Consider the following 24,260-nt stretch of genomic DNA (forward strand, 5'->3'; position numbering starts at 1 on the left):
TATGTATGATTACAGAATGCATTCTTAGGTAACTTGAAATTCTGTGAGGAACAAATCAACTCGAAATAATGATTTTGAAGTCTGTTGTTTCTTCTGTGCCCATTTGTGAATATAAAGGCCCTTTGCTTGTTTTAAAGAATAAAACATATCTTTTATTCTCATTTATTATATATTTAAGAATGTTTTTAAAGCAACACTCAACTATTTTTCATCTTGAATGAAGGTAAATATGAATCGAACTAAAAATTCAGTGGGAATTTTGGAAAGGAGTTAGGGGAAAATGAAAAATATCTTGTCAGGAATATATATGTAATATAATTTACTATATACTATAACATTGTTTTTCTTTTTTTTTCTTATCCGTTATGTATTGTTGCTTCTGTATTTCGTTCAATATTTTAACAATATTCGCTATCGTATCTTCTTATTTTACTTATTCTGTTTTTGCTGATGCTCTACTAATATTTTTTTTCGATTTGCGGTTGCTGTACTATCCGTTTTCATGTTGGCTAAAATCATTTCATCCTGCTGCTTGTCCAACATCAGTAAAGGTAAAGCGTGAATGTGTTCTATGATTTTGTCGCTTTGTAAATTTTTGCTAGTCTGCATTCTCTTGTTAAGTTTCAAATTTTGGTTTTTTTTTACATTTTCGGCATATTTATTTATTTATACTGTTAACGTATTGTATAACATGCGTTTATTCTTAAATACTCGCTTCTCATTTTGTTACAATTTAAAAATATATATTGTTTCTAATGAAAAAGTATATGAAAATTATTTCGTATTTAATGCTTATTCAAAATGTTTCATTTCGTATATCAGATAAAAAAAGCGGTTTATTCTATTTTTTGAGAAGAGTGAACCAAATGGTAAGAAATCCAAGACGGAAATAAAGAGATAATTCGAAATGTGTGTTGATTAAAGTATGTTTCGTCCCTCCCGATGTTCTAACATAAGAGTGACATAAAATAATTTTTAATTGTGTTCATTTTATTTTTTTTTCCATACGTTTATATAACTTAATATTTTAAACAAACACTTTTGCTAAGCCATCGGCCCCAGCGCTCGCTATATATGGTTTCGACGGATGGAACGCAACATCAAATATGCTTTCATCAAATTTTTTACGATGCGCTGTAATCTCTTGTACACATGTTTTATTATCTAGATTCCATAAACGTATTGAACAGTCGTGTGAGCCGGACAACAGATACAACCCGTGAGCATCTATTGCCAAACTAGTTACAGGCTCTAAATGCGCTACCATTGAATGAACTAATTTTCCACTTGTGTTATCCCAGAAACGAATGTGGCGATCTTCGTGGGCAGTTATAGTGACCGGTAACGTTGGATGACTAATTACTTTGTTGATGAATTTACCAAAGTTACCCGACATTTCCTTCGTATGTTCTAATTTAACCACTTGCTTACCGGTTTCTGTATCATAAATTATGCAATGCGCACTATTGTAAGCGACCACAATTCGATCAAGCTCGTCGCGTACGAAATCAACTGATGTTGGTACGCCCTCCAATTCTGATGAGTATGTGTTGAGTAGGGGAACTTTCACGTCCGGTGACCACAATTTCACTGTACCATCTGCAGAGCAAGACACCAAATGTCCTTTTGTATGATTCACTGAGAGGCCCCAAATCGCATCGCAATGTCCCTCGAATGTGTTTCGCAATACGGTAGGATCGTAGCTATCGTATGGATCAATGTTTGAGTTTGGCAGTTTCCAACAATGGATTTGTCCATCTAAACCACCCGAGAAACATGTTTCACCACCCGTTGACATGGCCAAACTTAACACAGGGCCCGAGTGTGCCCGGAACGTATAAAGTGGTTCAACATCTAGACTAGCCGACTTTTTCGCGGGTACGGTTTTTTGTAGATTCCATAATTTCAGTGTATGATCTTCTGATGCCGTGATGAGTACAGGCTCCTCAGGGTGAAAAGCTAATGCACGAACTCCATCAAAATGTGATCGAAGGGTATACTTTGCATTCCATGTTTTTCGATATGCCGATTCTTTCGTATTTGATACGTCATATGCAGTTTCTGCCTCGTTATTTACGGTCAATTGGGCTAATTCTCCTAGACCTAAAGACGCATCTACTTCTTCTTCTGAAACTTCATATCGACCTGTGTAAATTGAATTAAAAAATCCATTATTACATGTGATGTATGAAAATTTAAACACATTACAGGAAATGTACAGTTCACAATTTTCCCCAGAAGGCATTCAAAACAATCTTAGTCGTGATCACTTACTGCTTTTAAATCTATCGCATTGAAAATGAGCTATTCAACTTCCAGGTAATTTCTTGGACCCTTCATTACTCAAATCAAATATCTATATCATGTTCTATAATTGTAAATTTTGTATTGGGTATGTGAAATTTGTTTCGCCCTTTTCTGAGATTTACTATTTCATTATACTGTGTAGATCATAACTTTAGCAACACTACATGTATTTGAAGATATTTCGATAGTTAAAGTGTAAAAATGATGTTTTTCAACATCATCAACGAGGCAATAACCGGGATTCTGTCTGGGCCTGCTATGGTAAGGAACTAAAGATATTCAGATTTCGCGCCCAAGTGCATCAATTCGATATCCTTAATGGCTGTCAAGCGCCTGAGCCACGGTCAGTCACGTCTTCTTTGTCTACTATAGATATTGCATTTATAGACTTTCCGGATTAAATCATCCTCACTCATCCGGATTAAGTCACCCGTCCTGGCAAGTTCGTTGACTTGTATGGTAAGAGCTTTGGCCCTACGCTGAGGCGTTTCGAGCGGAACAGTTTTTGTAAGCTGGAATAGACAATGTTTGCCACCAACAACGATGCACGGATTTCATCATCACAGTTGTTATTGGTCGCGATAGGAGAAATTATCAAATGTTTCAAAGTTATATTCCTCTTTTTTGTGCTAAGTTGGTGAGTTTCTTTCGTTCACAATGCATTCAAAAGTGCATATTGTATCACAAAAGAACTTGCAGTGGTCGCAAATCTTTCGATGATTCTATGAGAGACGTTAACGGCCGACCCTCCATTCACGATGAGAAGCAACTGAAAAGGTGGAAGGAACGCTTCACGGTTCTTAACAGTTTCACACCCAGCGAAGTTCAGCCTTTGTGAATGAAATGGTTAATCATCATGTGGATGCGGACAGCCACTCCAAACAGAAGAGAATATCCTTAAACGCACTAAAGCCGCTGGACTTGAAGAGTCTCCTCGCATAATGATTCAGTGCCTCCCCTGCAGTTTTTGCAGAACTGTAAAACCTGGGAATCCGAGACCGTTCCCAGAGAGTGGAAGAAGGGGATGATCGTTAAGATCCCTAGGAAGGGCGCCCGTTTTGTGTGCGACAATTGGAGGGATATCTGCTTGAGATGGGTACGTGATGTATGTAATATCACAAAAGTGATATCGCTTTAAAGTACAATATCACATTACCATCGCCTGGCGCAATCCAAACATTACATCACCGCATTAATTCATTTGAATTTTGTGCGTGACAAACTTTTAATTACACCAAGCAAAGATAACCTCTAAGTGAAGCAATGCTCATTCGTAAAAATTATGATTACCTGTTCTTTGCATGTGAAAATATTGTAATATCAACCATCTGTTTTCTTCTTTTACACGATAGGTTCACTCGTTCTTCATTGGCGCGTCAGTGAATTTTACACTATGATTGTAATAAATGCAGGGCAAATCAATTTAGTGATAAGTAATATCGGCTGTCGCGTGTTAACATTTGATGTTCATGATACATCATATGTACGATGAGAGCAATGACAGGTGTTTGTAATGGTATTTTTTTAAATCACTAAGGTGATGTTTTCCGCACCTCTAGTATCTGCGTGTTTCCTATCTTCGCAAAGATAATAGCTAAAATAATCCCAGAACGTATCATTTTATTCGTTGCGTTTTTCATGCTGCCTTGTCCAGAGGACATGGAGAATTCAATGGACCATGACATCTTTCCTCAAATAGCTCGACTTCGTTGATGACATGTTTGCTCTCTCACCAAATCATGGACATTGGCTCTGCATTTGGAAAGAGAGGCAAGTATTGTCGGGTTGAAGATAAACAAACACCAACAAAATTAAGGTTATCAGCGTAGAAATGGATGTCGCTCAAAGCATTTACAGCGCTAGATTCACTTTCGTTGCCTTGTCTAAAATTGAAAAACGCAATTATCTCGACACCAACATCAACTTGAGACTGTTCTCTCTGTGTTCCTATATGGGAGTAGCATATGGAAAGTGACCCAAACTGTTATCCAAAAGATCTAAGTCTTTGTCAATACTTGTCTGGGACGTATCATCGAGGTACAAGAACTTGATAGATGTGTTTAAAAGGTGGAACTGGCAATGAATAGGTCTCACTTTAAGGAGGGTCGACCATTGCATTGCTAGCCGCGCCATGTAGTGGGTCCTATTCTCCCAATATGGTTAAAAAAAAGGGCGCCCCAAGAGCACTTAGCACAAAACAGTGGAGAAGTGTAGGGCCCTCGGGAAGTCCTGGTAGGAATTGAAGTGCATTTTAACGGACCATCTTCGATAGAGAATATTTTACAGATGATACTTTGCAGCATGATACCTCTACCAGGTGGACTGAAATATTCGTGGGCTAACACATATTGCACAACATTAAATCCATATTATTTTTAGGTTAACCCTAACATTCAAAAGCCCCGTGTACAAATTTGACTGCTCTTCGGCTATTAGTTAGTGGGATCGAGCATGTTGATTGGAACAACTTTTGTTAATTTGAAAACAAGTCGGAATACCGGAAGCTGATACTTCAGGTATAAAGGTTTTGTGTTCATCTTCTGTGAGGAATTTTCGACGTACATTTTTCCATTCCTACATGGCTAAAAACCCCAAATATTCTTTCATATTTTTTCAAACTACAAGTAATACATACATATTACAGATGTAGGTATTATGCTCACCCCAATCAAACAAACATTCCCACTTACCGAATACTATACATACACGTATATAAATAAAAAATCGTACACATATTTCCGATCTACTTCGTGCATAAAAGATTTCATATGTACATATACAGTACGTATATTGAATATCGCTGGTTTAATGTACAAATATATCTATCTGAATTAGGCACTGCCCCAAAGCTTCATTAGCATATGCATATAAATACATACATATGGCGGTTTGAAGTAATTGACATTGATGTATAAATGATTAAAAAACTAAAACGAAACGTTTCCCTGAGACCCCCCTCCCCATTCGTACGGGCTCTCTTTGTTGTGGTATTGAATTGTGGTATGTCATACACGTTTTAGAATGCACGAAATGCACACAAACTGTAAAAGTTTCATCTTCTATAACTTTGTTAATAGTGGTTGGATTTCCTTCAAAACTTTCCAAACTTTCACCCGATATCAAACACGGGGCCAGTTCCGAAAATAATGTGCACCCACTTTTCGCATGTTTGTAAAATTAAGGTGCTCGAGATAACTGAGGCTGTAAAGGTACGTGTTAAAAATATAGTGCATGAATGTTTGGGTATGCGAAACCTGTGTTCAAAATGGATGCCGAGCCAGCTAATAATCGACCAAAAACAACGTGTTCACGATTCTGAAGCTCTTCCGTATTCTCCAGATCTCGCCCCTAGCGAATTTTTCCTATTCTCAAATCTCAAGAGATAAATATAAAATTAGGGTTTGCATTTCATTTCTATCAAAAATATAGCCATCTATCTATATCTAACTATGAAACTTCGTAATAAGCATGTTTATCCCTTAAATATCAATAACTGCCTTCCTGCAATTCATCAACCGAACGAAATCAACACTAATTTAGATGAGCTGCTTCCTTAAAATTCTTCAGATATTCTCAATTGCTTTGTTTATGCATAACTTCAGCCATGCTAGACCTGAACTACACGGTTTTTGTCCTCAATATGATTCATATCAATGTCGTGTTTATAAGTCTATATAATGGAACGAATAACACATGACAAATGCTTTGGCCGCGCTGCTTCTAATACAAACTCAGGTAACCTTTTTCCGTTTTCAATTTGACGTACATTTATCTCAACGGCAAACAAGAAATTTTAATATATTTTATATGATATACCATCCTCTTTGACTCATTTGAATGATTACAGACATTTATTCACTTGATGAAAAATTAAGCTGTTTGAGTCAAATGCCAACCTGTTGATTTGGTCTGCACTCTTCATTTCATACTTTGAATGCGGTGGGAATTTTGAAAAATAAAACCCATAACCCTGAAAAGTACGTTTTCAACACACGAGATTCTTTACGATCATCTTCGATACACATTCCAACTTCAACATTTTTCTTTCACGGGAAAAAATCATTTGAAAATGAACATAAGCTTAAAAATGAGCTAAAAGTAGCTAAATGAAACAAATTAAATGTAGTAAAATAAAGAAAAAATGATTGAAAACCCTTTAGTATAATTGCCATTCATATTTTCTCCCCCAAAAACAACAATTTTTCATGGTAAACGTTCAAACTTTGTAACAAAGATCAGAAGATGTGTAATTTAAAACATCAACGAACAGTAATAAGGTGTCTTTATAGAGATGCCTGAAGAAATTGAAGCGTACTATAAAATAGTTGACACATTCGTCTAAGTTGAATCCAAGAGAACAGGGTACGTGTTCAAAATTACAAAAGAAAGAAGTCGGGAAACCGGAAGCTGGACGCTTCAGGTACGAAAGGTTTTGTGTATTTCTTAGTACGTAGCACGCAATATATGCATGGATTATGTGAGAGTATCCACTTTCGGGTGATATTGACGTTCAAAGTCTTGAATTTTTAAAGAAGCAACAAATTTAACCTATTATAACTTTGTTAGTAATAGTGCGATTTTCACCAAACTTGGTAAGATCATGCTCTATATTATAGCCTACACTATTGCAATTTCGCGGTGCTCGGATGAACTTAAGGGGGGTTTTGCAGACATTTACTAAAAATTACAGTAATATACTATTATTAACTTTATTCGAACAGGTATCGGTATGGAAGTTATTTCGGAGCCTAGGCACCATGTAGTGGCAGCCTTCTAATTTTTTTCAGATTTTTCAGTTGAGTAGTTTCTGAGAATGGAATGATCGCTTTCAACCCTTCGCACTCCCCACCTTTCTAACAAATGTCAAAACTAATACCGGTTTCGAAAAATACTAACCGGGACCTTTAATTTGATGTACCACATGACTATATTTGATGAAAAAAAAATTTACACCCCCCTTTTGTATGTATGGGGACGCCCTCCCCCCTTAAGTTCACAGTTTCCACCTTTCTACCAAATTTAGTGTCAATCGCTGTAGCCGCATCCGAGAAAAATGCGTTTGACGGACAGACAGACAGCAAACCGATTCTAATAAGGTTTTGTGTTTTGTGTTATTCGTTGCAGTGCACACGTGAATCAAACAAGCAATAGATTGATAAGTGACATTGCGGTATTATTCGGATCGCCGCCTCGTACGACTAATTTTGGCACGAAGCTGGAAAATTTCTATGTGATCATCCCACAAATGAGAACCAATACCAGTAACGATACGGAGAACGGAACTGGGATGTTGACTGGAAAGCCCCGCCCACCTGATGCAATATGTTTTGTCCTGTACTCTACTGTTATTTCAGGGAATCCCAGCTCGAAAGTTACTGCTGCAATTGAGTTCGCTAAAAGCATTTGGAATATACCCTGAAAGAAGCAGTGATGATTTAGAGATTGAATTTGGATTCTAGCCTACGGCACATGGATCCGTGGACCAGAAACTGAGAAAGAAAGTTTCTTTCGAATTGGTCCGCACTCAGGACTCCCTCATATCCCTAAAAAAGGTCTACATCAGCCTAGGCCGGTTTAGGTCTGAACTTAGTAGTCGGTTTTAAACATGAATATAATGCATACCTATGACGTGTTATGAATTATACATAGAGGGGCAAATAACACTTAGTAACCACTTCGGTCACGCTGCTCCCAGGGCAGAGGCAGCTTCTCATAAGCGGCCCTGGGCAAAACCACAAGTCGTCTATATACCATGAGTAGTTCATACTTAGATGGGGAGCCCAATAGTAACACATAAAAAAAGGTGCTGCTGTCATGATTTGGGCCGTTCTAATTATAACCTAAACGCCCATCGTAGGTTTTACATGGAATTAAAATAAAGTTACAATTCCAAAAAAAAATATTTCTTTTTATGTTTCAGAAAGAAAGTTAATTTTTCGCAATTTTTTATAGTTATAATATGTATAAAGATGTATAAATTTGGGCAGAATCAATCAAATAGTTATGTTTATCAGAAAAGCACTTTGAAAAGTGGCTATATATTCCGCGCGCATTATGCTCTTGCTAAGGTATACAGCCGTAATTTTTAACGGTTTTGAATTTCAAAAAATCCGTCTATCTACCTCCTCTATACATGCTTTGGACGTTATTTATGAAAAAATCAAAAAAATCGAAAGTAACATAAGCATGGGATCTATGAAAAATATATAATAATAATAATCGGTGGCGCCGCAATCCAATTAGATCAGGGCCTTGAGGTGTATTGGAGCATTTCATTGAAGACCGTAATCGTACACTACAGGAGGCGATGTGGTCGCCCGAGATTATTACCCTGACTTGACTCAATTACTTATTCACTGCTGAGTCGACGTTAAATCACGATACAAATCCCAATGCCACCAGTGATATGGGGGTGTGATATTCGTTCCTTAAGGGGTTATTATAGTGTTAAACGCGTAAAACAAGGTGTCATTTAAAACATGATATGAAAAAGAAACTACAAAAGCTTAAATCCTTAAAATGAAAATTTCGTGGTTCCAAAAAAAAAGACTATCTAAAAGGAGCTGGCAGTATCGAGATATTTCAAGGTGAGAACACAAAGAGACAAAAGCGCGTGGGCTTTCCAATTGAATTTGAATCAATTCAATAAAAACATTTCTTTAGTTCTGGTGTAAATCTACTGCATCCCCCTAAATTTCCCCTTACCAAGAATACTATACACAGTAGGGGAAACTTGTCAAAAAAGCAGGGCAAACAAGTCGAGAAACCGGAAGCTGGACACTTTGGTTATGAAAGGTTTTGTGTATTTCTTTTATAAAGACATTTGGGTGTGCATTTGTCCCATTAGTACGTAGCTTGTAATATACGCGTAGTGTTATGTGAGAATATTCACATTTAGGTGATATTGACATTCAAAGTCTTGAATTTTCACAGAAGCAACAACTTTGACCTATTATAAATTTGTTTGCGATTTGCACTAAATTTGGTAGGATCACGCTCCATGCTGTACCCTATATTGTTGTCGTGATGCTAGGAGGAACTTAAGGGAGGTTTTGCATCCAATTATTCACTAAAAATTATAGTAATATACTATTAACTTTATTTGAACAGATATCGATATGTATGGAGGGTATTTCGGAGCCTAGGCACCATATAGTGGCAGCCTCCTGATTTTCTTCAGATTGTTCAGTTGGGTAGTTTCTGAGAATGGGTCCGTTAAAGAAATTATCACTTTCGCCCCCCCATCCCCGCACTACTCACCTTTCCAATGTCAAAACCAGGTCAGACCAGCATCGGAAAGTACTAACCGAAACCTTTCATTTGATACCCCACATGACTTATCTGATGATAAAAATTACACCCCTCCCTTTTGCATGTATGAGATCCCGCTTAAACTCGACTGGGGGCTTATAACTGCCTTTAACTTTTACAATTTTTTGAATTCCACTTTAAAATTTCGGGAAAATATCCTTCATCAATAATACTACTATTGATTAAAAAAAAGAAATTAATTTCTGGAAACCTCTAATTGTATGTCTCCCCTTAATTCACTTAAATTTAAAAATTAGTTTTGAAAATTTAAAACATACCTTTGCAAACAGTTTTTCTATTCATTCAAAATCTTTAAATCAAATAGTGGATTTAGAAGTAAAAATATGCATATATTGTAATGACATTGATTGGTGACAAGAATCCCATCAGATATAAAAGTGAACCAATACTTTTTGTACGAACTGTACATAATATACCTACGGAAATATTGTCAATAGCTTACCTTCCGTGAGAAGATTTAATTCATTCAGAACTTCTTTCGCTTCTGCGTCTACATCTGACATAGAAGAAGTACTCGTTAACAATTATTTGGAAATATTTTGTAATTCCTTTGAATCTCACCTTCACCCATAATGATGTTTTTGCCTTTACTGCGTTTGGTTGTTTTTACATCTGAATCCTCGTTCTCTCCAGTAACCATATCGAGATCTTCTGAAATATCATCATCATCAGACATTTCAACGTCTGTTTGTGCTAGAAATGCAAAATTTGCCATTACAGCAGCTTCTGTGTCTAAGATCATGGCATCGTTCATGGGTTGTGATTTTTTTGCAGGTGTCCGTCGTCCTGTTTGGAACAATATATAATTTTGTCCAAATTATAGAATACACTTTCATTATTTATTTAAACAAGCTAAAAACTTATTGATCACTCTGAATAGTTGACTAATAAAAGTATATTTAACAGTTTCAAATGCAATTTCATTATAAGAATAATAAACCCAAATTTCATATGTTCTTTGCGGTTCCTCATTCCATGAAAACTGATTTGCGATATTTTGATTGTGTTCCCGATATTTTTTTCATATTATTTAAGTCAATAAATATGACATGCATTAGTAATTAAGTGTTGAATATTGGTGTCTTTTGTAATCTTACCTTGTGATTCACTGGCTCGTTTATTATTTTCGCTACCATTTATATTTGGACTAACATTTTCTTCCTGTTCTGCGTTATTATTCATTCCTAAAAGCGACCGGACTCGATTCGATCGAACATCGATAATTGTGTCAGTATAGCCAATTTCTTGTAGATATTGACGTAACATTTGTCGACCTTGTCTCCATGTTGTATTTGATACTGAGCTGTAAGGTACTTCAGAGTCCGGAGCAACTTCGCTTCCAATGCCTGGCTCGTCAGCCGGTGGTTTAATTTCATTCAATTGAGGAGGATCACAACCATATTTCAGGCGATGGAATTTCACTCGCTCCTGTTTTAGTGCATATTCTAACATTTTAATACGACGGATCAAGTCCGATTTAAGACTTTCTTGGCCTTTCCGTTCACCTAGTAGCATCGCAATTCGTGCCTGAAAATGAGAAAGAAATTGAAATTGTTGTCCAGGGCATATACCTTAACGAACACAAGGAAATTTTATTAATTGAGAAGTTCGAAATAAATCATTTTATAGGCCCTTTATATCAAAAGTGTTCCAGAGAATATCGAATATGTGTGAATATTTTCCGAAAAAAAATTTTCGAATTAAATTTAATCCAATGAAAAGCACGTGAGGCCATTTTCAAGGTTTTATGTAAAACAAAACGTTATTAAAATCGATTCACTATCTGTCCGTCTGTGTGTCACACGCACTTTTCTCCAAAACGGCTAAACCAATTCTAACGAAATTTGGTAGGCATAAGGGAACTATCAAATCCCAAGCATACAGCGAGTGACATAATGCATATATGCAAATGAAAGGTGGTACTTTCCGAATTTGATATTCGTTTCGGCGTGAATTGTAAAGTACGCGAGTAAGGAGTCCAAATGTACACACTTAAATTGAGACAGAACTCATTTTCGGAAACTACCCAACCCAAAAATCCGAAAAAATCAGGACGATGCACTTATATGAAATCCAGGCATCAAATATGTCCCATTCCGGTATGTGCTCAGATTAACTTACTAATAGTATATTACCAACTCTTAGAAATTGACTGAAAAAAAACCCCTTAGGTTCATTCTAGGAGTACCAAATTTTGCACCGGCATAGAGGACATTATCTCGCATACGCAACCCTTTAAAAATCTGCTTATTAGCGCCAAAGTTATAGCAGTTCAAACATCTTAATTTCGCGTGAATTTACTGCATCTGAAGCCATGCATGAGATGCTGACGTCATAATAATAATAATAATAATCGTTGGCGCAACAATCCATATTGGATCAGGGCCTTGAAGTGTGTTAGAGCACTTCATTCAAGACCGTAACGGTACACTACAGAACACTGTAGGAGGCAATGTGGTCAGCATTGCGCTCGCCCGAGATTGTTACCCTGATTTGACTCAGGTACTCATTCACAGCTGAGTCGACTGGTATCCGACGTCAAGTCACGATGCAAATCCTACTGCCACCAGCGAGATTTGAACCGCGGCCTTCCGTATGATAACCCAGTGCTCTAACCACTGAGCTATCCGGATACCTGACGTCATAATTAACGAGAATAATTGACATTTAAATGAAATATTTGAATTCCATTCATGAAGCATCTACTTCTCCCCTGTTTTTTTGTATCTGTTGCAAGTTAGCTTCGACACATTTGTGAAAAATATTGAACTCCTAGTGTGAAGCCTATAAGGTTCACTATTATCAGTTTTTTTTGTGTTCTTATATGGAACATTTTGTACTACTATTTTATTGTAATTATGTAACTAGAAATCCAATTGTTGCCACTACAATACCAACTAAAGCCAAACCTAGAAGCTATATATTTAAAATGGATACAAAATAGAGAGATATTTTTGAATTTCCCTTATTTGAACAACTTTGGCTGCACAACTGATGCATTTGTATGTAGCTAAAATTCAATGGTGCACAACCTTACAGGATTCGTGCCAGACCTGCGTTATTACTTGCTTTCGTGATAAAAATTTACCATTATTTAATAAACGTAGAAGTAAACAATCTGAACAACAGTTATCTTGATGATCGGATGTATACCGGTTTTTTCTCAGCCAATCCTCAGCTAATTAGTCTCTTCGTAACTGTTAATGTGATGTAACATTATGTAGTACAATCTTGTGATGTATGTATATAATTCTTAATTTTAACATTGGTTAATAAATGAACTTCACCTAACCGAGGTTCTAGAATAGTTGTCCAATACCTTGTAGTTAGCAAGAATACTCACTTCATATATACAGCATGAGCATTTAGCTCTATATGGCACTGGCATTCTATAATTTCTTCGGACTAGAACGCTTTACCTAGCCTATTCTGGATAAAAGAGCTGCTCTAGCCATTGGTAATAAAACATATTGTTTTCATTATGAGTGTGTGTAATTGACCATTTTGACAATTCGAAGTAAATAAATTTCACCTCTGTTGTTTTTGTATTTTGTATCATATCCATGTATATTGTTGGCACACAGCGAAAAATTGTTTTAGGAGAGAACAGATTGAAGAACGGATACCTAAACACGTATAAGACGATAAGAGAACAATGATAAGGCGAACACATTCATTCCCACTTACTAATAAAAAAACACCAAATTCAAACTTCAATTTTCATGTTATGTAGGTATTGAATTCCTCCCATAGGGGGAATTTCGTTACTAACTTCTTACAATGCCTTCTGGAAGGCTATTGAGTGCATGCCCGGGTTGAGAAGGTGTACTTGGAATCGTTGTCCTACTGAAACGGTTGTTCTATGCCTAAGGTGGCGTTTTGAAACAAATTAAAACACATTAGAGTATACATCCTTTTTATGTTTTAGTCAATAAATGGCAATTTCTTCGCTCTAGTCGCTTTGAGGCCCCAATTTTCCCGCTACAATGCTTGATGGTTGAATGTATGGCGCAAACTTTAAGCTTTGTATTGGCCTATTTGCAAAACTTAAACAGGTTGTATTTACTTTCGCCAGACTACAGAACTGAATACCAAAAGTCTAAGATTCTTATAGCATCCTGTTTTATAAAAGTAGGTTGTTTTCTCGGTCATTTTCGGAGATTAACGGTTTTCTTCTCACGGGGCGACTATGATACTTCGCTGCCCGCAACACCTCGCTTTTGTTTCAACTAGTATATTATTTTATCATTTTATTGTATACGAAGCCATATATGGCTTCCCAAATTCACCACTGATTGTATGTTTTTTCCCCTGATAAACAAAAAATTCAATTTAAGCTGGCGGGTAGTCTTTGATTTGAAGCCTTTCATTTCGTCATTTCAAACCAGATGTGAAACTAGTCACCGACGATATGGTGCCATGTCCTGCTCGTTGAATAAGTGTATATTTAAGGAGGTCATCCCGTGTTAAAGCCATTTTTTCACTTTTATTACGGCGATCGACATAAATCCGGCATGTGACTTATCAAGGGTTTAAGCTATAATTTCCAAACGACTCCGAATATCAAAAAATCTTTTTGTCCATATATTCTACACTGTCTAGATACAATTTATGCCAAAAAAAAGATTCGATTCCTCCCTTAAGCCTTTAAGCGATCATCGATAGGAGTATTTGCAACAACAGCAGGGACTCTACCAAACTCCAAATTATGTAAGACTTCGATAATAGCTTGAGTACACTGAATTGTAAACTTATTTACCGTTCTGAAAAGCTCGCAGATTATTAGTGGACATTTATTAGTTGTTAATTTGGATTTTCCATTACAATATTTGTTTTTTTTTCTGAAAGATGTTTATCACATTCCCGTTGTTGTATCGGTCAAATTTTATGCAAAAGTTTCAACAGGGTTCATTCAAATCAGAGATGATCTTATATATATTGAAATCAATAAACGACAGTGTTCTTACTATTTGGAAACTACTAATCATTCTTTCTAAATCCCCGCTGAATATGAGTTAATTTATTAAGCAATGTCAAAATTATTAGTTATATACACATATGGAAAGCATTGCATAACACTGCACCACATTGTGCAATACATTAAATTACCAATTACTGAACCGGTAAATAGTTCTAACAGAAGAAATAAAACAGCTCTCGTCGGATTACAGAGGTTTACTGTAGTAAAGGGTTTTCGATTTCGCATTTGAAAATTGAATAAAAACCAAATCAATGAGAATGGATGGATATGTTGCGAGAACCCACAATTTTCAATTACTACGTATAGATGTGCAATTTGAAAAAAAATTCAAAGGCGTCAAATTGCATGATCTTGGTGGCCAGTTCACATTGCCGTTTCGAGACGGTCGATCGGGACATTTTTCATTCAAAAAGAGTTATTTTTGACTACTTGTGTGGCACTTCGCGCCATCTTGTTGAAAATCGACGTTGTCAATGTCGATTTCATTCGATTGCAATCATAATCATGGAATCATACGAAATGACCGTAGTTACCATTACGATCCATGTTGTTTGTGATTTCTGCAATTGCTAACTGGCTTACAAATATTTTAAGTAATATTAAGTTAATGGATTAGATACAATGGGCAGATTAAGTAAAAACTGGTTTAGTTTTTGATTGAATCTAGGGGCGCATGCGTTCTATAGTAACGCGAACTGAAAATGGAAGAAAAATCCGTTTTGAAAACAACTAAGTTTCTGTTCGTCTGTCTGACTAACATAATTTATTCGACTTAAGCTGAAATCCTCTATTGTATGATAACATGATTTTGAGTTTATTAGAAAGAAGGATTTCTTTGCTGAGACAACCTCTGGTATACTTTTATTTGTTTTTCCAGCTACAATAGTCTCAATTCGGAAACATACGTATATAGGCACATATACATATGTGTATTCCGTCAGTTGGCTGGTAATGTTCAATTTATATACTCATATGTACGCACCGTGCGATAATTTTGTACAAAATTTGGTCGTGAGTAATAATTGAAAATTGAAAACGCCTTTGTTTTTGTAATTATCTACAAAGGAGTAAAACAACCGGCACAGAACCCCCGCATCAATTAACCCGAAATCATGCCGCTGATTACCTCTAAAAAATTTCAAAGACTGCATATTGCTATTTCCGCTGCTTTTAATTGACAAGCGCGCATTACTATTAACAATTGATTATTATTACAATAACCTTATTAGCCAAATAATGTTGTGCAGCATAGTTCCCAATATGAATGTTTGTCCAATGCACCAAGCAATATTTTATCGTTGCCAATATTGCTCCAAAAAAATTGCCGTGGCATGTCGTGTGAGCGCGCTACTTGGATCAGTTGTGCCTGAGACAAGGAGAAACAGTATTGGTGCAAAGGCTGTATAGGCAGCGGGCAAGAATTCGCACCTCAACGCCTCCCACATCCATGGTTGAACTAATGATACTGCTTGGCGTATCGATACACCGGTGCTTTCACTGAACTAAGTGTTGTTGACGGCCTTAAGACACAAAATCAACTAACATCTTTAAATCAAGCAAAATGTGCGATCAAAAATCAAGAAAATTTTCAACACGCTATAATATATGAGGACGGGGTGAAAAGTTTTCGCCCTGATTAAACGAGACCTGTTATACTTTTTGTGGGTCATACTTTGAGCCCTCACTCCTCTATGTTTCATCCAATATCAAACCAGTTTTGAAAAGTACTGATTGAGACCTTTCATTTGATGCCCCACATGGCCACATTTTATGAAAAAAAATGTTGCACCCTCTATTCACATGTATGGGGAGCCTCCCGTTAAACTTAACACAAAATAACGCCACTTGCTGCATGTAAAGGAAACAGAAGATCACACATTCTTACCAATTTTCGTGACAATCGGTCACCCGTTTCCGAATAAATCGAGTGTGACAGACAGACTGACACCACCATGGTTCCACATATATGTAGCCCGTAGTGAATATACCCGATATTCAGCTCGACATGGTAATTACATTTTATCTAGTAATAACTTTGTTAATAATTATTGGATTTCCACCAAACTTTCCAACATTATGCTTCCAAATAAAGTCTATCGTACTTATCCTAAATTTTACGGATCTAGCATAAACTTAACATTTTCGAAAAGTACTAATCGAGCCCTTTCATTTCATACCCCACATGACTATGTTCTGTGAAAAGAAAGTTTACACCCTCCTTTCGCATGTATGGGGAGCCCCCCTTAAAATTCAACACAAAATGACGCCACTCGCTGCATGCAAAAGGGACACACAGACCACATGTTCTCACCAGATTTCATAATAAACAGTTCACCGGTTTTTGAGTAAATCGAGTGTGACAAACAGACGGACAGACAGACATTAAACAGATTTTAAAAATAATCGACGACTATTTTATTTGTAATCGGGATTCCTCTCTTGATCAGCGCAAAGAAAAAACCATGCCGACGAATAGACTTCGCATTTCTTGGCCGAGTAACGCTAGAAAAATGTTCAAGCAATTATTTATTAACTTCCACGTCAAAAATTTTCCGGCAAACAAAGAAAATAAAGTAGTCATCATTATTATTTTTTTGATAATATTAGCTGAGCTTGATGACTTAAATTTTTTCCCAATTTTCATCCATAATTTCAATCGTTATTGCTAAGAGGTGTGCATTTATTTTTCCTTTGGAAAATATTTTATTTAAAGAGTCATATTTCTTTTTTCCCGTTATTATTTCTCACTGTTTTCTTTATTGCTAGCATTTTTCCACTTGTCCGAGTAACTGAGTGGTTAGAGCACAAGGCTGTTGAACGCCATTCAAATTGCACTAGTGGCAGTGGGATTTGTATCCTGATTTTACGTTGGATACCAGTCGACTCAGCTTTGAATTAGTGCTTGAAGCAAATCAGGGTAATAATCTCAGGCGAGCGTAATGCTGACCACTTTGCCTCATATAGGGTACTGTGATCCTGTAGTGTACCGTTATGGTCTTTAATGTAGTGTTCTGACACACTTCAAGACACTAATTCAATTTGGATTGTAGCGCCAACGATTTTGTAAAAGTTCGTGGTGCTAGGATGAACTCGAGTTTCACAGCCAATTACTAAGAATTTTGGTAATATACTATTATTAACTTTATTTAAACAGATATCGGTATGGAGAGTATTTCGGTGCCTAGCCAACACACCTTGATTTTTTTCTGATTTTTCGATTAGGTAAGTTCTGAGAATGGGTCCGGTTAAAAAAATAATAAGATGACGTTTACAGTTTCAACGTTCCAAGCAGTAATTTTAATATTAATGTGTAATTGTTACCTTCTTTGCCCTGTGGCATGATGCAGACCCATCTCGGAAGACTAGATCAATCGCGTGAGGAAACCAGCTGCCGATAGATGGCTCTAAACAATTTCTTGTTATCTGTGTTAAGTGAATTTTCAATTGATGCCAAATAACTACGACCATAATATGAATATGTGTCCGGATAGCTAGAGTGGTTGCACAAGGCAGTGTATGGCAGTGAGATTTTTATCGTGATTTGATGTCGGATACCAGTCCACTCAGCTGTGAATGAGTACCTGAATCAAATCAGGATAATAATCTCGGACGAGCGCCATATTGCCTCCTACAGTGCACGGTAGTGTACTGTTACGGTCCACTATGAATGAAGTGCTCTAACACACTTCAAGGTCCTGATCCAATATGGATTGTTGCGCTAACGATTAGTATTATAATATGAAATTCCCCACAGACTATGCAACAGTCAGGGAACTTGCTTCTGCAAACCACCGTGCTGGGAAGCACTCCATCGGGCTGGTTGAATTTTATTTTTAATGCATTCATAAATATTACTTTCCTCCAATCCATCTGAGTCTAAAACTGATACTGTTTTGCAAATTTTAAGCCCACAATACACGCTGGTTGACTGGCTCCTTCTTTGAAGATCTTTTTCTTGTAAGCATCTACGTACACTTCTCGACCTGATATCTATTGGATGATACTCCGAAAGTGCACTGCTTATTTGGTTGGATGTAAGAAATCCGCTTTAAGGCAAATCCCCTTTAGAACATTATCGTCCCGCACCGTCGTTATTCGATTCACTTCCCAACTTCCAGAAGCTCTCTCACATGACTACCTCCTACTTCATTCCCGATGGCGACCAGTGACATATTCTCGTCCCTTAGCTTCAAAATCGCAAATTCATGCTCAGTGGTTAACTTCCGCATTTTCACTGTTTAACACCCTAGTCACTATTGAATAACACGCGCATTTTCTTCCAAATTATGTTCAATTTCGATAATGGCACTTCTAACCATAACAATTTCAAAAATATTGTGGAAAAAAACAAAGCTATAATGTTCTAGTTTTCTACAGGGCTCTACTGTAACATTTATCTGGCCACCACTGCATTCTCAACTTCATTAAGTGGGTATTGAAATGAAATGCATTTTAAGGCGCATTAACTTTTTTCAGATTTTCCGGTTGGATTTTCTGGAGATCAGTGGTTACTTTAACTACTTTTCCTACTTTGTGAACGATATCCAAACTAATAATTGAAATATTTGACATAATTGAAATCTTTTATTCGATGTCCCACACGGATTCATTTGGAGAAAAACCATACCTCTCTTCGCATTTACAGGGAGCCCACCGCATTTAACCCTACTGCCAATAATCAACACTTTGTACGTTGTTCAATGACCGGGGTACCCGGGTACCCACAGGCAGTATAATTTACTTTTGTGCCGTGTCCATATTCCCGTTGTTGATAATACGATAGTAGTATCATCATGGACTAGTCAGACAACATTTAAATGGATTTTGGGTTTCCTCAGATTATCTTTTATGAATTATTCATAAAAATCCGTCCCAAAAAGCAAGTCATTTGCCCGAAGAATCTCAATTGGAGTAATATAAAAGATCATAATTTACTTGAAAGAGGGATTTTTATCTTATTTTATTTCCTACGGTACCACGGTGTGATGCAACCCTCACTGCGATTAGACTGATTCGCTGTCCTGTAGGCCCTTCGAACACAGACATCAATGTATATACTACCGACTCTTTTCTTAAAGCAATATGTTTCAAATTATTGCTCATTGAAGCTGGTAGTTTTCTGTATATCAGGTGTTACAATAGTTTTAACAAACGGTTAAAAGAAATCTCAGTTAAAAGGGTCGTTGATAAGCACGTGCTTTAAATACACATCCTTACCTAATTTTTGTTTTTTTTAAATGACCTCCTCTGGCCTTAAATATCGTTAAAGTCCCTCTCATTTGGGGTCTTCTCAGACCTGGGTGACATACGATACAATGAACAAGGACGAAAGCAGGGACAGCGAATAAAGTTCTGCTTTATGACGACGAGCACTCAGATGATGTTGAACATGGAGTATCTTCAGATACTGGATATTTCGTCGCTAAAGATCAGACATAATGGGACTGAATGCCAACTGCTATCCAGCATCAAAATTTCAAATTCCGACATAAACATTGTACGCCAAAGATCAGGTCCACATAGAAGCACTAAAACATTGTCAATTATTGGCAACATTCAAGCGTATTTTCACGACCGAAATGATTGATATTATTGTGCGCCATACAAATAAAAAAACAGTCTTGGGGTATGAAAAATGTAACCAGGAAAGCAACGCACGTGAAAAGACGTCACACCAGGCGAAATCTATGGATTTTTGGGGATCCTTATAATGTCGACATATGGAAAACGACTGAGCAACTATGGGGCTAAATGGATTTTGGAATATCCTGGGGATGAAAGTGATAATTTCTTTAACGGACCCATTCTCAGAACTTACCTAACCGAAAAATCTGAAAAAAATCAAAGTGTTGCACCGAAATATTCTCCATACCGATATATGTTTAAATAAAGTTAATAATAGTATATTACCAAAATTTTTAGTAATTGGCTGCGAAACCCTAGTTCATCCTAGCACCACGAAATTTTACAAAAGCAATATAGGCTATAACATAAAGTATGGCCTTACTAAAATTTGGTGGAAATTGCGCTATTACTAACAAAGTGGTCGCTTCTTTGCAAATTTAAGACTTTGAATGTCAATGTCAATTGAAAGTGGTTTTTTTCACATAATATATGCATATAAACGTACTAATGGGGTAAATGCACACTCAAATCTCTTTATAAAAGAAATACTCAAAACCTTTCATACTTGAAGCGTTTAGCTTCCGGTGCTCTGGCCATACATGTAAAAAGGGGGTGTAAACATTTATTTCACCGAAGGTAGTCATGTGGGGCATCAAATGAAAGGTCTCGATTAGCCGGTATTAGTTTTGAAATTTGTTAGAAAGGCGGGGAGGGGTGGAAAGTTTTGGTTTAACGGACTCATTCTCAGAAACTACCCAACCGAAAAATCTGACAAAAATCACAAAGCTGCCTCTATTGGTGCCCAGGCCTCAAAATACTCTCCATATCGATATCTATTCAAATTAAGTTAATAATAGTATATTACCATATTTTTGGGGAAATTGAGTAAAACCCCCCTTAAATGTGTGGAGCATATGAGGTTGACTATTAACAATACAGGGCTTTCCATCAAATGATTTATTTAAATCGCTTTCTAAAAACCAGAGTGCAATGGAATTTTTAACTATGCGACACAGAGCTTTCATACACTCGTCGCTCCTCACATCTTTTTCTTCAGCCGCTGTCCAATTCATAAGCGGGGTCGGCTCGTCGTGATCGGTTTCGCCATTTTATTTTATGAAACGCCTGATCCGGATGTAATCGCAGCGTATCAAGGTTGTTTTGGCCGCTTTCCGTTGATTTCGATGCTCAGGCTAATATTGGCAAGTGAATTCTCGCTAGCACGAATTACGTGACCATACCATCGAAAACGCTTCACTCGCAGTTTTTCCACGATCCGTGCAGCCCCATATCGATCGCAGATATCCTCATTTCGGATGTGATCAACGTTTCACGCCACTAGTACAAAGCAACTCTTCATCTCCATTACCGCAAGAAACCTTGCATTGTCTTTTATAATCGGCCAACACTCAAAACTATAAAGAGCGGCAGACGGACGGCATTGCGGTAGATTTTAAGTTTGAGACATGCGCTGATACGTCGACCACAAAGAACACCAGTTGTGGAACGCCATTTCATCCAGGTCGCATTAATGCGTGAAGCAATTTCAAAACAGTGTTTTCCATTAGCTGATAACATTGACCCGAGATATTTAATTCGCTCAGTTTTGGGCAAATTATTGGAGCTGACAGCACTGAGCAATTTAAATATCTCGAGTCAATGTTGTCAGCCAATGAGAACTGCTTGATGCTTCTCACATAGGGAAACACAAAACCTTTTAAACCTGAACTTGTTACTTTTTCATGTCATTATTGCGATTTTTTGCCGCTATCTAGATTTAAATTTTGCATAAGAAAATAGAGTTCGTTTTGATATTCGCCCTCAGTAAGGGTTTTTCTGTTACCAGTAAAGTTTTTCCTGTAACGTTATATTCTGTTAGAAACCAAAACATGCAATTCTTTTTACCCCCTTTCTGTCCCGGATTTCAATTTTGTTCACTCACAAAATCTTATTTGTAAATACAAAGCGTTTAATCAGAGGCGACAATGATTTGAAATTTGTGTCATTATCACATCCTCGTCGGTTCATATACGAATAACGTCCACATGTTCACAACTTATGCACTTTTTTCAGGCAATTCGTCAAAGAATTGTACTCCGCCAAAAACGAAGACTGGTTTTCCACAGACCACCGGGATTCAAAGCACAGTGAATCTCTACTCATGACAGGTTTGACACTGACAAGTTACGATTATTGAAGTAACTTGCGTTAGATGCCTGCCGCCCCATCCCGTGCATCGCACCCTATATAAAAGAAAGCATAACTCTTGCAGAAATCCAACCAAAACCATGCTAACAATTCTCTTGAAGGACCAACCTGAGCTTACACAATAACCGACGAGATTGCAATTGAACGTAAACAAGCTATGCTATTACTTCTATTCTACTAATTAGTTTCACTGACCTGCAACTCTGCCCGATCAACGTCCCACTGTGACCGTTCCAACTCGAACCGTGACCACTCGTGCTGGATGAAGTGCAAAATGCCAGGAATTGTGTATTGTGGTGCACTGTTTTGTTGGTTGTTCATTCCGGCTGGGGCTCCAGTGCCTCCGCTGTTATTCCCAACGCCACCGATTACTCCGCTTCCACCCCCGCCGTTTGTGTCCTCTCCGCCCGACCCGCCGCCGCTCCCGACTCCACCTCCACCAGCTGCCTTTATGTTCATGCCCGTTGCCGATGCCGAATTCGTGCCCATTTGCTGCTTGTCCATTTCCAGAAAGAAAATTCGCTGTTAAACCGTTCACCTCTCTTGAGTCATCGCCAGCATCAACTGGCCCTTTCCCAAGTCATTTCATACTTACGTTTAGGTTTTGATTTTGGTTCGTCAGATTTCCGACCGATCCAGTGCAATTATCATCCATCGTTTTCACCTCCTCACAACTAATAATTCACTCTTTTACGTAGCTCACGCGCGGAGCACCCGCACTCCCTACTTTCCGGTCCGTTCGAGCGGCTTTTCACTTCCCACAATTTCTCTGACAGCCAGGCAATCCGAAAAACATCGAACAAACCCAAGCGGCCACAGTCAAATAAAAACGCAAATTCCAAGTAAAAACTATCGCCACTTTTCACCCGCAGTAGTCAAGATCTTTCCGAGTACTCGCCAAGCTGGATGCAATGCAAAATGCCACTTTTCAACTCAAAATTTCACTGCTATTTCTTCAAGCTCCATCGAGGTTTTCGCTATATAGAAATTGCACACCGCAGTCTCTCCAAATCTCCGTTTTTTTCACGATAAACTCCCGTCAATTTCTGCGACTTTTCTAAAATCTCTTTTTCACAGTCCACCGCCGTTGTCGTCGCTGTCGAATTCATGACATGTCGTCCACCATCTTTACAACTCGCCGTACATTTTTCGCCGCGACGTCCGTCCGATTCTATTGTCGTCCTTTTCTCCCACTCGTAGTAAAACCAGCTATTCTACTCTCCGTAGTTCGATTCTAGTTTCTGACATCCGAACGGCACCAAACGACGGCTTACTCCATCCGTTCTTACATGCGACACTTCCGCGTATGTTGTCTTCGTCACACACGAGCCTACTTCAGCGACTATACAACTCCGGTAGGGGAATTCGTCAAGAGTGGGACTTCGCCGCCGTGTATTCCGGAAAATCAATGGATTCTCCCAGTTCCCTTTGTGAATTTTCCCTTGCAAAGTAGTTACAACACAAATTGCATTTATCCAAAATTTCCACACTAGTTCAGTTTTCTTCGCGTTCCTATTTCCCGTGCACGATTCTCAGTGACCACCACGTCGAAAGACACCGAGGCTAGAATTACACAATTACTCGAACGACCAAACCGCTGGTAGCTCACAAAGTGCAGGGCAGGCGATGGGACTACTGCCATCGACTGGAGGAGCTCTTTCGCAGCTAGGACTCAAGTCGCGCACATGGAACCTTGCAAAGCGTTTGATTCACTGTTCCTCGAAAGTCGTACCTCACATTCCGTAAACTCTCCCGACTTGTGCAGAGGCCACTCGTTCGCTTCTTTGTCGAAGCAATGACAAATTGA

At 37.7% G+C, this 24,260-nt stretch overlaps 1 protein-coding gene across 1 annotated transcript; it reads right to left on the reverse strand.

Moving 5' to 3' along the window:
* Positions 1–292: 292 nt before the first annotated feature.
* On the reverse strand, positions 293–24,260 carry LOC119661440 (striatin-3). The gene is made up of 6 exons (XM_038070786.1): positions 23,049–24,260; positions 22,649–22,945; positions 10,737–11,166; positions 10,201–10,425; positions 10,082–10,135; positions 293–2,145 (listed from the first exon to the last, which is right to left on the reverse strand). The coding sequence occupies exons 1-6, from the start codon at positions 23,106–23,108 to the stop codon at positions 1,028–1,030; spliced, it is 2,184 nt and encodes a 727-aa protein (XP_037926714.1). The 5' UTR covers positions 23,109–24,260; the 3' UTR covers positions 293–1,027.

The sequence above is a fragment of the Hermetia illucens genome, chromosome 1 (genome assembly GCF_905115235.1).
Source record: "Hermetia illucens chromosome 1, iHerIll2.2.curated.20191125, whole genome shotgun sequence".
Taxonomy (NCBI): Eukaryota; Metazoa; Arthropoda; class Insecta; order Diptera; family Stratiomyidae; genus Hermetia; species Hermetia illucens.